General features: G+C 41.1%; 2 protein-coding genes across 2 annotated transcripts in view; both read right to left on the bottom strand.

Annotated features, from left to right (window-relative positions):
- LOC111955431 (endoribonuclease ZC3H12A) overlaps positions 1-8,697 on the bottom strand; it is a 21,786-nt gene extending 13,089 nt beyond the window's left edge. The window contains exon 1 of the mRNA XM_023975662.2: positions 8,611-8,697. The gene's annotated coding sequence lies outside the window, so the exon portion shown is untranslated. The remainder of the gene's footprint in view (positions 1-8,610) is intronic.
- LOC111955797 (cell surface glycoprotein 1-like) overlaps positions 4,780-12,839 on the bottom strand; it is a 12,747-nt gene continuing 4,687 nt past the window's right edge. The window contains exons 3-4 of the mRNA XM_070436406.1: positions 11,295-11,383; positions 4,780-6,082 (exon numbers count right to left, since the gene is read on the bottom strand). Of these exons, the coding sequence (XP_070292507.1) occupies positions 5,280-6,082; positions 11,295-11,383 (892 nt within the window). The 3' untranslated portion in view covers positions 4,780-5,279. The remainder of the gene's footprint in view (positions 6,083-11,294; positions 11,384-12,839) is intronic.

Here is a 12,839-nt window from a genome sequence, read left to right as displayed (position 1 = left end):
GTTGAGTCTTCACTATTATTCTACAATGTAGAAAATAGTAAAATAAAGAAAAACCCTTGAATGAGTAGATTCAAAACTTTTGACAGGTACTGTATTATATTTTAAAAAAATTGGAACTCAGTCAGGGTCCCAACTTACTATTGAGAGTAAGAATAGGCAATTCCAAAATGTCTGCAGAAAGAATGGGGTATCAGCTATGACATGACACACAGACTTGAAAAAATCAATTTTGCTTATTCCACATAAGTGAGGTGGATTTACACCCAGTAACAGAATTGCAGTAACGTAATTTCATCATTGGTCCCTGATCTGTACTACACAGAAATACATAACTATGGATATTAATTAATGTCATTCTCTTCATGGTGATGTACCTATTACATAAAGTATAAATATGCATTATCCTCCTTTGCATATTTGGGTATTATTCTAGACACGGGCATATTTTTATATGAGCTCTGCCCCCAAAAATAACAAATTTCCTTTGTCCGGACCGTACCAAATCTGAACCAATCATATACATCTATGTTTCACAAGTTTAGACATCAAAGTACAGCACAGTAAAGCTCTGTAGAGTACAGTCAAGTACAGTACAGTACAGTTCTGTAGAGTAATGTACAGAACAGTATAGTAAAGTAGATTTCCGTGTAGAGTACAGTAAAGTTCAGTGTTGAGTACAGTTGAGTACAGTGTAGAGTACAGTCGAGTACATTACAGTAGAGTATAGTTCAGTACAGTACATTATAGTGTACTCAACTCTAGTGTACTGTGCTGTACTGTCCAAAATTGTGAACCCAACTTTGGTTTGTAACTACTATGATTTCCCATTGTAGCCAATTCAATTGCAGAAATTGTTCTTTTTCTGGTAGATATTTTCTAAGACCCCTTTTCCATCTGTTTGACCAGAAATCAAAGCTTTAGCTTATTCCTCATTTTAAGGATGGAAAATGGTGAAAAATATATTGGTGGTTTAATAAATAAAAATTGACTCCTTAATTTCATTTGACACCCAATTTGACACGCTCCTATAAACTTCACGTGTTGGTGCTCATGGGTCCTTTTACATAGAAATTACCCATATTAGAATACACCAAGTGCAATTTCGAAATTTGGTTGTGCATCAGCCATTTTTAAACTTGTAGTAATCATGGCCGAACAACGACCGGGCACGATGACCTCCATTCTCACTCAGATATCATATTAACATGGTATTAGTCATGGCAAAATGGATAGAATTGCAGGAAATTAGCTGTAAAAAAATAATAAATAAAATGTCTCTCCACCTCACGGCAATATGTGTAGAATTGCAGAAAATTGCAGTCTCTAGAATGTTTTGCCACGAGGTGGGGGCCCCCCAACCAAATCTTGCCTATTGCCCCCAATAATATAATACATGTATTTAGCTGAGCTTTTATCCAAAGCGACTTAACAGTCATGCATGCACACATTTTACAACAGGTGGTTCCGGGAAACAAACCCACTATCCTGGCATTGTAAGCACCAAGTTCTACCAACTAAGCTACAGAGGACCACTAGTTTAACAGCCCTTATGCCAGCGGTCGCCAATTACATTCATTTTTTTTTTTTATGTTTTATTTATTTCACCTTTATTTAACCAGGGTAGGCCAGTTGAGAACAAGTTCTCATTTACAACTGCGACCTGGCCTAGATAAAGCAAAGCAGTGCGACAAAACAACAACACAGAGTTACACATGGAATAAACAAACGTATATATTCAGCCATGGGCCGATTATTTCTTAAGCAGATTCGTGGGGCTGTCACATAGATATAATTATATTGTACACTGCAAATTGACCGCAAGAATCCCAAACAGATACAGTATTTGACAAAAACATAATCAATTTAAAACTTGATTATATTGGGATATGATCACATATGCCTTTCTATATATGTGTGGATTTCCTCAATTAAAATCCTTTGAGCTATTATCCTAGTGATTTTACAGTCGTTTATGTCCAACAACAAACATAAAGTCAACATGCGCCACCTATTGGGGAACCCTACCCTAAGTTACTCTACATGGTGGTGGCAGGTAGCCTAGTGGTTATAATCCTCTTAGCGCTAGGGGTCAGAATTTGTTTTCAACCAACCTTTCGGTTAGTGGCCACCGCTCTTAACCACTAGCCTACCTACTAGCTACTATAGGCTACACTCCTGTTCAATGGATAACATTATTTATTGATAGTCATGTGTTTCCCTACAGGGGATTTAAATGCCTGAGCTTGACCAATATGTTTTTCTGAAAGTGAAACGTCATTTGTCCCCACCTAAAGTTATGAGGTCCAAAGAGCAACGTACAGTAGACCTAGGAATGACCCGTTGGTTTACTTGTATCAATAGCCTAAATGTATATTGTCGACCACTCGAGTATTTAAATGAAATTAATTGAGGAATTTTAATTATGAGATTTCTGTTGTTTGAATTTGGCGCCCTGCACTTTCACTGGCTGTTGTCATGTCGATCCCGGTAGCGGGATTGCAACCATAAGAAGTTTTAATGCATCGGCTATTTTCTTATGGATCATAATGTATGCATTACAATGAATAATATCTGTCTGTCTGCTGGACATATCTAATTGTTTTTGACTTACCTTTCAAGAGAAACTTTTAGAAACTCTGCTATATGACGTTTTTTTAAACTTATTTCCTGTTTCGTCGCAGAAAGAGATTAGAAACCCCAAATCTTTGAATAGATACAGTTGAAGTCGGAAGTTTACATACACCTTAGCCAAATACATTTAAACTCAGTTTTTTACAATTCCTGACATTTAATCCTGGTAAAAAGTCCCTGTRTTAGGTCTGTTAGGATCACCACTTTATTTTAAGAATGTGAAATGTCAGAATAATAGTAGAGGGAATGATTTATTTCAGCTTTTATTTCTTTCATCACATTCCCAGTGGGTCAGAAGTTTACATACACTCAATTCGTTTTTGGTAGCATTGCCTTTAAATCGTTGAACTTGGTTCAAACATTCCATGCAGCCTTCCACAAGCTACCCACAATAAGTTGGGTGATTTTTGGCCCATTCCTCCTGACAAAACTGTGTAACTGAGTCAGGTTTGTAGGCCTCCTTGCTCACACAAGCTTTTTCAGTTCTGCCCACAAATTTACTATAGGATTGAAGTCAGGGCTTTGTAATGGCCACGCCTATACCTTGACTTTGTTGTCCTTAAGCCATTTTTCCACAACTTTGGAAGTATGCTTGGGGTCATTGTCCATTTGGAAGACCCATTTGCAACAAAGCGTTAACTTCCTGACTGATGTCTTGAGATGTTGCTTCAATATATCCACATAATTTTCCCTGCCTCATGATGCCATCTATTTTGTGAAGTACACCAGTCCCTCCTGCAACAAAGCACCCCCAKAACATGATGCTGCCACCCCCGTGCTTCACGGTTGGGATGGTGTTCTTCGGCTTGCAAGCCTCCCCTTTTTCTTCCAACAATAACAATGGTCATTATGGCCAAACAGTTCTATTTTTGTTTCATCAGACCAGGACATTTCTCCAAAAAGTACGATCTTTGTCCCCATGTGCAGTTGCAAACCATAGACTGGCTTTTGTATTGCGGTTTTGGAGCAGTGGCTTCTTCCTTGCTGAGCGGCCATTCAGGTTATGTCGATATAGGACTCGTTTTACAGTGGATATAGATACTTTTGTACCTGTTTCCTCCAGCATCTTCACAAGGTCCTTTGTTGTTGTTCTGGGATTGATTCGCACTTTTCGCACCAAAGTACGTTAATCTCTAGGAGGCAGAACGCGTCTCCTTCCTGAGCGGTATGACGGCTGCGTGGTCCAATGGTGTTTATACTTGCGTACTATTGTTTGTACAGATGAACGTGGTACCTTCAGGCATTTGGAAATTTCTCCCCAGGATGAACCAGACTTGTGGAGGTCTACAATTTTGTTTCTGAGGTCTTGGCTGATTTCTTTTGATTTTCCCATGATATCAAGCAAAGAGGCACTGAGTTTGAAGGTAGGCCTTGAAATACATCCACAGGTACACCTCCAATTGACTCAAATGATGTCAATTAGCCTACAGAAGCTTCTAAAGCCATGACATAATTTTCTGGAATGTTCCAAGCTGTTTAAAGGCACAGTCAACTTAGTGTATGTAAATTTCTGACCCACTGGAATTGTGATACAGTGAATTATAAGTGAAATAATCTGTCTGTAAACAATTGTTGGAAAAATGACTTGTTTCATGCACAAAGTAGATGTCCTAACCGACAAACTATAGTTTGTTAACAAGACGTTTGTGGAGTGGTTGAAAAATGAGTTTTAATGACTCCAACCTAAGTGTATGTAAACTTCCGACTTCAACTGTACATTTCAAGAGGGAGGATCTGGTCATCTTGAAGACAACATTAATGTAACGTTTTATTTCCAGTAGTACTGTTACATTTAATTCTCTAGGAGTTACTGACTGTGGGTTTAGTTATGAGTTAGAAGTTGCAATATTCTTTGGGTGGGGAACAAATCATCAAAGAGTCCCAAGTGCAGATGTGTTAATTTWCCAGTAACCATCACGTCTTCAACTGCAAGGCAGTGTAACATTTGTCTTCTCTATTAAACATGCAATTGTACTCGAACCATCAGACTGTGTATTGGAATGACAGTGGTTGCTGCCAGCAGAGGGGGAACTCACGTTTACTGGTTGCTTCTCACACTCTCACTCAAGCAACTCTAGCTCTCGCTCTAGCCTAGTCGGTTCAGTTGATGCAGATGTACATGAAGGAAGAGCAGATAAATGTATTGGTTTAATCTTTATTTCAAATGTTATTGAGGTGAAATGTACATGTAATATTGAAGAAGAGAGCCAACCGTAATTGTAATGTACATAAAGAAGAACCAGATAWATTGTATATCACGTGTCAAACTCGTCCCACGGACGGCCGAGTGTCTGCGGGTTTTTGCTTCCCCCTTGTACTTAATTGATATAATAAGGTCAATCATTAGTAAGGAACTCCGCTCCACTGGTTGTCTAAGCTGCAGACTCTAAGCTGCAGACTCTAGGCCCTCTGTGGAATGAGTTTGACACCTCTGCTGTATATTGTTTCCAACTGTATTAGAAGTGTGGAACTCTCTTCTCACAACACATCAACTACACTCTATTTAGCTGCCTCTTACTATGGCCTCAGAACACAATGGAAGTCCAGACAAATAAATGTTTGGAAGATTTTACATTGTATATATTTTTMGGGGGGWTTGGGCACAGGTCTGAGTTTCATTGGACAATAACTGAATTGTATGTTAATACTTATATGTTAGTCTTATGTTTCTTATGACATTTCTTCTTCTTCTTCCTAGGTTTTTCCTTAGGTTCTTCAGGATCCCCTGGAGGTTCAGGCTCCCAAAGCTCTGTTGGTTCAGGTTCTACTGGTTCAGGCTCCCCTGAAGGTTCAGGCTCTACTGGATCAGGCTCTGCCGGGTCATTATCTGATGGTTCCGGCTTTGCTGGTTCAGGCTCTGCTAGTTCAGGCTCTGCTGGTTCAAACTCTGCGGAATTAGGCATTGCTGGCTCAGGCTCTGCTGGTTCAGGCTCTACTGGTTCAGAATCTGCGGATGCAGGCTCTGATGACTCAGGCTCTGTTGGTTCAGGCTCTACTGGTTCAGAATCTGCGGATGCAGGCTCTGATGGCTCAGGCTCTGTTGGTTCAGGCTCAACTGGTTCAGTCTCTGCTGGTTCAGGCTCTTCTGTTTCAGGCTCTACTAGTTCAGACTCTGCTGGTTCCGACTCTGCAGAATTAGGCATTGCTGGCTCAGGCTCTGTTGGTTGAGGCTCTACTGGTTCAGAATCTGTGGGTGCAGGCACTGATGGCTCAGGCTCTGTTGGTTCAGGCTCGACTGGTTCAGGTACTGCGGGTTCAGTTTCTGCTGGTTCAGGCTCTTCTGTTTCAGGCTCTACTAGCTCAGACTCTCCTGAAGGTTCCGGCTCTACTGGTTCAGGCTCTGCTGGTTCAGGCTCTTCTACTGGCTCAGGCTCTGCTGGATCAGGTTCTTCCGGTGCTGCTGGTCCAGACTCTCCTGGTTCAGGCTCTNGGAACTCAGTCAGGGTCCCAACTTACTATTGAGAGTAAGAATAGGGCAATTCCAAAATGTCTGCAGAAAGAATGGGGTATCAGCTATGACATGACACACAGACTTTGAAAAAATCAATTTTGCTTATTCCACTAGAGTGAGGTGGATTTACACCCAGTAACAGAATTGCAGTAACGTAATTTCATCATTGGTCCCTGATCTGTACTACACAGAAATACATAACTATGGATATTAATTAATGTCATTCTCTTCATGGTGATGTACCTATTACATAAAGGTATAAATATGCATTATCCTCCTTTGCATATTTGGGTATTATTCTAGACACGGGCTATTATTTTAATGAGCTCTGCCCCCAAAAATAACAAATTTCCTTGGTCCGGACCGTACCAAATCTGAACCAATCATATACATCTATGTTTCACAAGTTTAGACATCAAAGTACAGCACAGTAAAGCTCTGTAGAGTACAGTCAAGTACAGTACAGTACAGTTCTGTAGAGTAATGTACAGAACAGTATAGTAAAGTAGATTTCCGTGTAGAGTACAGTAAAGTTCAGTGTTGAGTACAGTTGAGTACAGTGTAGAGTACAGTCGAGTACATTACAGTAGAGTATAGTTCAGTACAGTACATTATAGTGTACTCAACTCTAGTGTACTGTGCTGTACTGTCCAAAATTGTGAACCCAACTGTGGTTTGTAACTACTATGATTTCCCATTGTAGCCAATTCAATTGCAGAAATTGTTCTTTTTCTGGTAGATATTTTCTAAGACCCCTTTTCCATCTGTTTGACCAGAAATCAAAGCTTTAGCTTATTCCTCATTTTAAGGATGGAAAATGGTTGAAAAATATATTGGTGGTTTAATAAATAAAAATWGACTCTTTAATTTCATTTGACACCCAATTTGACACGCTCCTATAAACTTCACGTGTTGGTGCTCATGGGTCCTTTTACATAGAAATTACCCATATTAGAATACACCAAGTGCAATTTCGAAATTTGGTTGTGCATCAGCCATTTTTAAACTTGTAGTAATCATGGCCGAACAACGACCGGGCACGATGACCTCCATTCTCACTCAGATATCATATTAACATGGTATTAGTCATGGCAAAATGGATAGAATTGCAGGAAATTAGCTGTAAAAAAATAAAWAAAWAWWATGTCTCTCCACCTCACGGCAATATGTGTAGAATTGCAGAAAATTGCAGTCTCTAGAATGTTTTGCCACGAGGTGGGGGGCCCCCCCAACCAAATCTTGCCTATGGCCCCCAATAATATAATACATGTKATTTAGCTGARGCTTTTATCCAAAGCGACTTAAAGTCATGCATGCACACATTTTACATACAGGTGGTTCCGGGAAACAAACCCACTATCCTGGCATTGTAAGCACCAAGTTCTACCAACTAAGCTACAGAGGACCACTAGTTTAACAGCCCTTATGCCAGCGGTCGCCAATTACATTCATATTTTTTTTTTTTTATGTTTTATTTATTTCCCCTTTATTTAACCAGGGTAGGCCAGTTGAGAACAAGTTCTCATTTACAACTGCGACCTGGCCTAGATAAAGCAAAGCAGTGCGACACAAACAACAACACAGAGTTACACAMGGAATAAACAAACGTATATATTCAGCCATGGGCCGATTATTTCTTAAGCAGATGGTCGGGGGCTGTGACATAGATATAATTATATTGTACACTGCAAATTGACCGCAAGAATCCCAAACAGATACAGTATTTGACAAAAACATAATCAATTTAAAACTTGATTATATTGGGATATGATCACATATGCCTTTCTATATATGTGTGGGATTTCCTCAATTAAAATCCCTTTGAGCTATTATCCTAGTGATTTTACAGTCGTTTATGTCCAACAACGAAACATAAAGTCAACCATGCGCCACCTATTGGGGAACCCTACCCTAAGTTACTCTACATGGGGTGGCAGGTAGCCTAGTGGTTATAATCCTCTTAGCGCTAGGGGTCAGAATTTGTTTTCAACCAACCTTTCGGTTAGTGGCCCACCGCTCTTACCACTAGCCTACCTACTAGCTACTAATAGGCTACACTCCTGTTCAATGGATAACATTATTTATTGAGTAGTCATGTGTTTCCCTAACAGGGGATTTAAATGCCTGAGCTTGACCAATATGTTTTTCTGAAAGTGAAACGTCATTTGTCCCCACCTAAAGTTATGAGGTCCAAAAGGCAACGTACAGTAGACCTAGGAATGACCCGTTGGTTTACTTGTATCAATAGCCTAAATGTATATTGTCGACCACTCGAGTATTTAAATGAAATTCAATAAATTGCCGGTGTTCATTCCCAGAAACTTGTCGACGAGATGTTAAATGTAGCCTATGAGTATCAACCCGAGTATGAGTATCAACCCGAGTTATCCTTCTTTGATTTGTTCCGCAATTTAGTCCGTTTCGGAAAACCTTAACATATAGTCTAACTTCCTGAAGTTTTGACACCGTAATCAGTCAACATGTTGCCAAATAAGAAACAACGTTAGCCCGTCAAAGTAGTTACTTACCAGTATTTTATAGCCCAACAGTTTCAAGATTGAACGCAATGTTCGTGCTGCTATCCATGTGAAATGTATCTCTCTCTGTGAGCAGCGTCAGTGTGGACAGTCCGCTACACACGCACATATTTCAGCCGATGACGTCACACTTCAACTCCGCACGAGGAAATAGAGGGGTTTTCCCGTCTTCCTTTCTTGAGGTAAGGAAACAGGCCAACAGCAGTTGATCATGAAAATGTACTAGGTAAAGTCCATTTATATGATGGCCTAGGGCGGCCAAACCCGGGCCCCGCTTATATAGAACTTTAAATCACGGCCAGATGTCATACTGCCTGGATTCGAACCAGGTACTATAGTGACGCCTCTTGCACGGAGATGCAGTACCTTAGACCGCTGCGCCTCTCGGTAACCCAAATCAGTAATTGACCAGCTAACTAAACAGTTTTTTCAAAACCTTTTACAAACAAGTTTCAAGTGCAACTATATTATTATCAACTGATAGACGATGGTATGATAGTCTCTGGCAGAAATCAATGCTCCTAATAGCTATTATTGCTACTGCCTAGCCTACTGAATAGAATATTTGTGTAGTCTAGGGCCTAGGATTGTACCATAAAACATTTGTATTTATTTTGATTACATTTTTGAGCCACATCATATAGTTCCTAGTGAATCAGCAGTTTCTTATTATTTTCTGTATAGATTTCTGCCAATGGACGGACCTTATTTTCTAAGGGTTGTTGATGACATCAAGGGAAAAAAGGCTGGTAATCTTGGTGAGCTTTACACTGTCATAAATACTATTATAGTGCACTGTCTATTATCTACCGCCTATAGAGCCATTGTATGGTCCATAACCAAAATAAGGAAGTATGCATTTGAGATTCCATTGACAAAAGCTGGAACATAACTACTACATTTTCTTACACCATAAAGGAGGATAAAGCCAACTCAATGTTTGTAGAAACTTTGACCCAGCCCAGCCAGCCCGTGTTCGACCAGACAGAGAAGTCACCTGTGTGGTCTGATGAGCTATGTGACAGAACAATACACCCTTTATCTGCACTTATAGCGTGAAGCTCTTACCTGACTTCATCATGTAGGCATGTGTCTGAGTTGTTTTTCATATTCCATTCTCAAGAGCACTCAGAAAATCCTGTTATGCAGTACCTGATTAATGCATCGGCTATTTTTGTATGGATCATAATGTATGCATTACAAGAATAATATCTGTCTGTCTGCTGGACATATCTAATTGTTTTTGACTTACCTTTCAAGAGACACTTTTAGAAACTCTGCTGTATGATGTGTTTTTTTACGTATTTCCTGTTTCGTCGCAAAAACATTATAAACCCCAAATCTTTGAATAGATACATATCAAGAGGGAGATCTGGTCATCTTGAAGACAACATTAATTTAAAGTGTATTTCTAGTAGAACTATTACATTTAACCCTCTAGGAGTTACTTGACTGTGGGTTTATTATGAGTTAGAAGTTGCAATATTCTTTGGGTGGGGAACAAATCATCAAAGAGTCCCAAGTGCAGATGTGTTAATTTGTACCAGTAACCATCACGTCTTCAACTGCAAGGCAGTGTAACATTTGTCTTCTCTATTAAAAGAAGAGCCAGATATATTGTATATCACGTTCAAACTCGTTCCAACGGACGGCCGAGTGTCTGCGGGTTTTGCTTCTCCCCTTGACTTAATTGATATAATAAGGTCAATCATTAGTAAGGAACTCCGCTCCACTTTTGTCTATGTTGCAGACTCTAGGCCCTCTGTGGAATGAGTTTGACACCTCTGCTGTATATTGTTTCAAACTGTATTAGAAGTGTGGAACTCTCTTCTCACAACACATCAACTTCACTCTATTTAGCTGCCTCTTACTATGGCCTCAGAACAACAATGAAGTCCAGACAAATAAATGTTGGAAGATTTTAACATTGTATATATTTTTGGGGGGTTTGGGCACAGGTCTGAGTTTCATTGGACAATAACTGAATTGTATGTTAATACTTATATGTCAGTCTTATGTTTTCTTATGACATTTCTTCTTCTTCTTCCTAGGTTTTTCCTAGTATTCAGGATCCTCTGGAGGTTCAGGCACCCAAGCTCTTGCTGGTTCAGGCTCTGCTGCTCAGGCTCTACGGTCAGGCTCTGCTGGTCAGGCTCTACTTGGCTCAGGCTCTGCTGGTTCAGGCTTGCTGGTTCAGGCTCTACTGGCTCAGGCCTGCTGGTTCAGGCTCTGCTGGTTCAGGCTCCCCTGAAGGTTCAGAATCTACTGGTACAGGCTCTGCTGTTCAGGCTCTACTGGTTCAGGTTCTTCAGCTCTGCTGGTTCAGCTCCTGGTTCAGATCTTCAAGCTCTGCTGGTTTCAGCTCTGCTGGTCCAAGCTCTTCTACTGGCTCAGGCTCTGCCTGGTTCAGGCTTCTACTGCTCAGGCTCTTCTACTGGTTCAGCTCTTCTACTGGCTCAGGCTCTGCTGGCTCAGGCTCTACTGCTCAGGCCTCTGCAGGTTCAGGCTCTGCAGGTCAGGCTCCGGTAGCTTACTTATACTATCTAAAGAGAGATTCGTCTCAGATTACTGCTATACATTGGCCTCTAGGCTCTGCTGGGTATCAAGGGCTTCATCGCCTTGTGTTCTTGAAGGCTTTGTCTACTGCGGTCAGGCGCCGTCTACGGTCGGCCTACTCATAACGTCTGCTCGCTGTGGGGTGTCTCGTACGTAGGCTTCTTCGTCTACTAGCGCTGCTTCTTGAGGCAGGCCGTTTCTTGCTAGGCTGCACCCAGCGTCACTTGTCTTCGGTATCACAGGTTTACTCGCCTGAAAGACATCAAGGAGGCTGGCTGTCGTGCCTCGTACAAGGCGCTGACATATTGCTACTGGGTGTCAGGTGCAGAGAATCATGAGGACTGTTTCTAGAGCGTCGTGCGATCTCGTAGGAGATCTATCTAGATCCTTAATCCTCGAGTTTCCGAGTCCTAGTCTAAGATGTCAGCGCTCTTGTCATGAACTTCAATGCTGGATCATGCGTTCAGGTTCTGCAAGGTTCAGCCGTCATCTTGTTATCTTACTTTTCATGATTGACTTCATCGTGACTGGATGCTCTAAAGCCCCAGCGAGCCATTGCTTACAGTGTGTTACAAGGCTACTCGACTAGGTTCTATATGGCGCCTGGTTCTACTGTGTAGCTTCTAAGGTTTCCTGATGGACAGGGTTCACGGCCTCTGTCTCTCTACACGCGCTCAGGCTCATCTGGAGCGTATTCCAATGTAATATCTAGCACATCCGGTGTCTTCGAGGCTGGGAAACAGATAGGCTATCTCGTCTTATCTGATTCAGGCTCTAAAGTGGAACTATTTGCATATTAAATCGTGTGTGCAGAAGCCCTGCTTCCATAACTGTTAACGAGTCTGCATATCTACTTGGGCGCTTCTGTACAGAGAAGCTCAGTGACAGTCTAAGCATGCTCAGGCGCTAGTACTCGACTTCCTGTGAAGGCTCATCTGCGCTCATGGTGCGTCTATACATGACTGTGATTATGGCTGATAGACATATGCTATTCGACATTTATGGCTCTTGCTGAGGGTTGTGCCAGAGCTCATGGCTGGGCTTATCTCCAAGGTCTGCACTGTGTCATACTGAAGCTCAGCGCTCTGGTTCAGCGATGCATATCATCACTAGCAGCTAATCAAAGAAAATGCTGATCAATGATCTGTAACTGCGCACATCACAGAGACCCAGGGTGTCATGCATTCCAGTGTCACACTGTTGGTTTTGTGAGAACGGAAAAACAAACACCCAACTATAGGTTAATTCTTTTACTCTAAAGTATTTTATTTATAATTTCTATGCACCCATGCATATCCTAATGCATTTTCACAATAGTTCACAAATCCACTTATGCATCAACCACGCTCGTTTGACATGGTAAGCAGGGATGTATAGTGTAGAGTGAACATAGCATATTTGAATTGGAGGCACGCTGCTGAGCGATAACTAAATAGACCTTGCAGAGCGTTTCAAATGTCATTGCTAAACAAAAATCTTGTGAAACTCAGAGTTCTGGTATTGGGCTACAATGCAGGTCTACATATAGCCTATAACAGTGAGAAGATAGCGGGCTGATCAGATGAACCTACTCCATAAAACTTGCGATTGTTCATTCTTACGTGGACAGGTGGACAGACCATGCGCAGACTCAATGAGAGACTATGTTGTCACTGGCTGATTTG

The sequence above is a fragment of the Salvelinus sp. IW2-2015 genome, linkage group LG31 (genome assembly GCF_002910315.2).
Source record: "Salvelinus sp. IW2-2015 linkage group LG31, ASM291031v2, whole genome shotgun sequence".
Lineage (NCBI taxonomy): Eukaryota > Metazoa > Chordata > Actinopteri > Salmoniformes > Salmonidae > Salvelinus > Salvelinus sp. IW2-2015.
The sequence above is the reverse complement of the archived record's forward strand: the minus strand, read 5'-3'. Positions and strand labels throughout refer to the sequence as shown.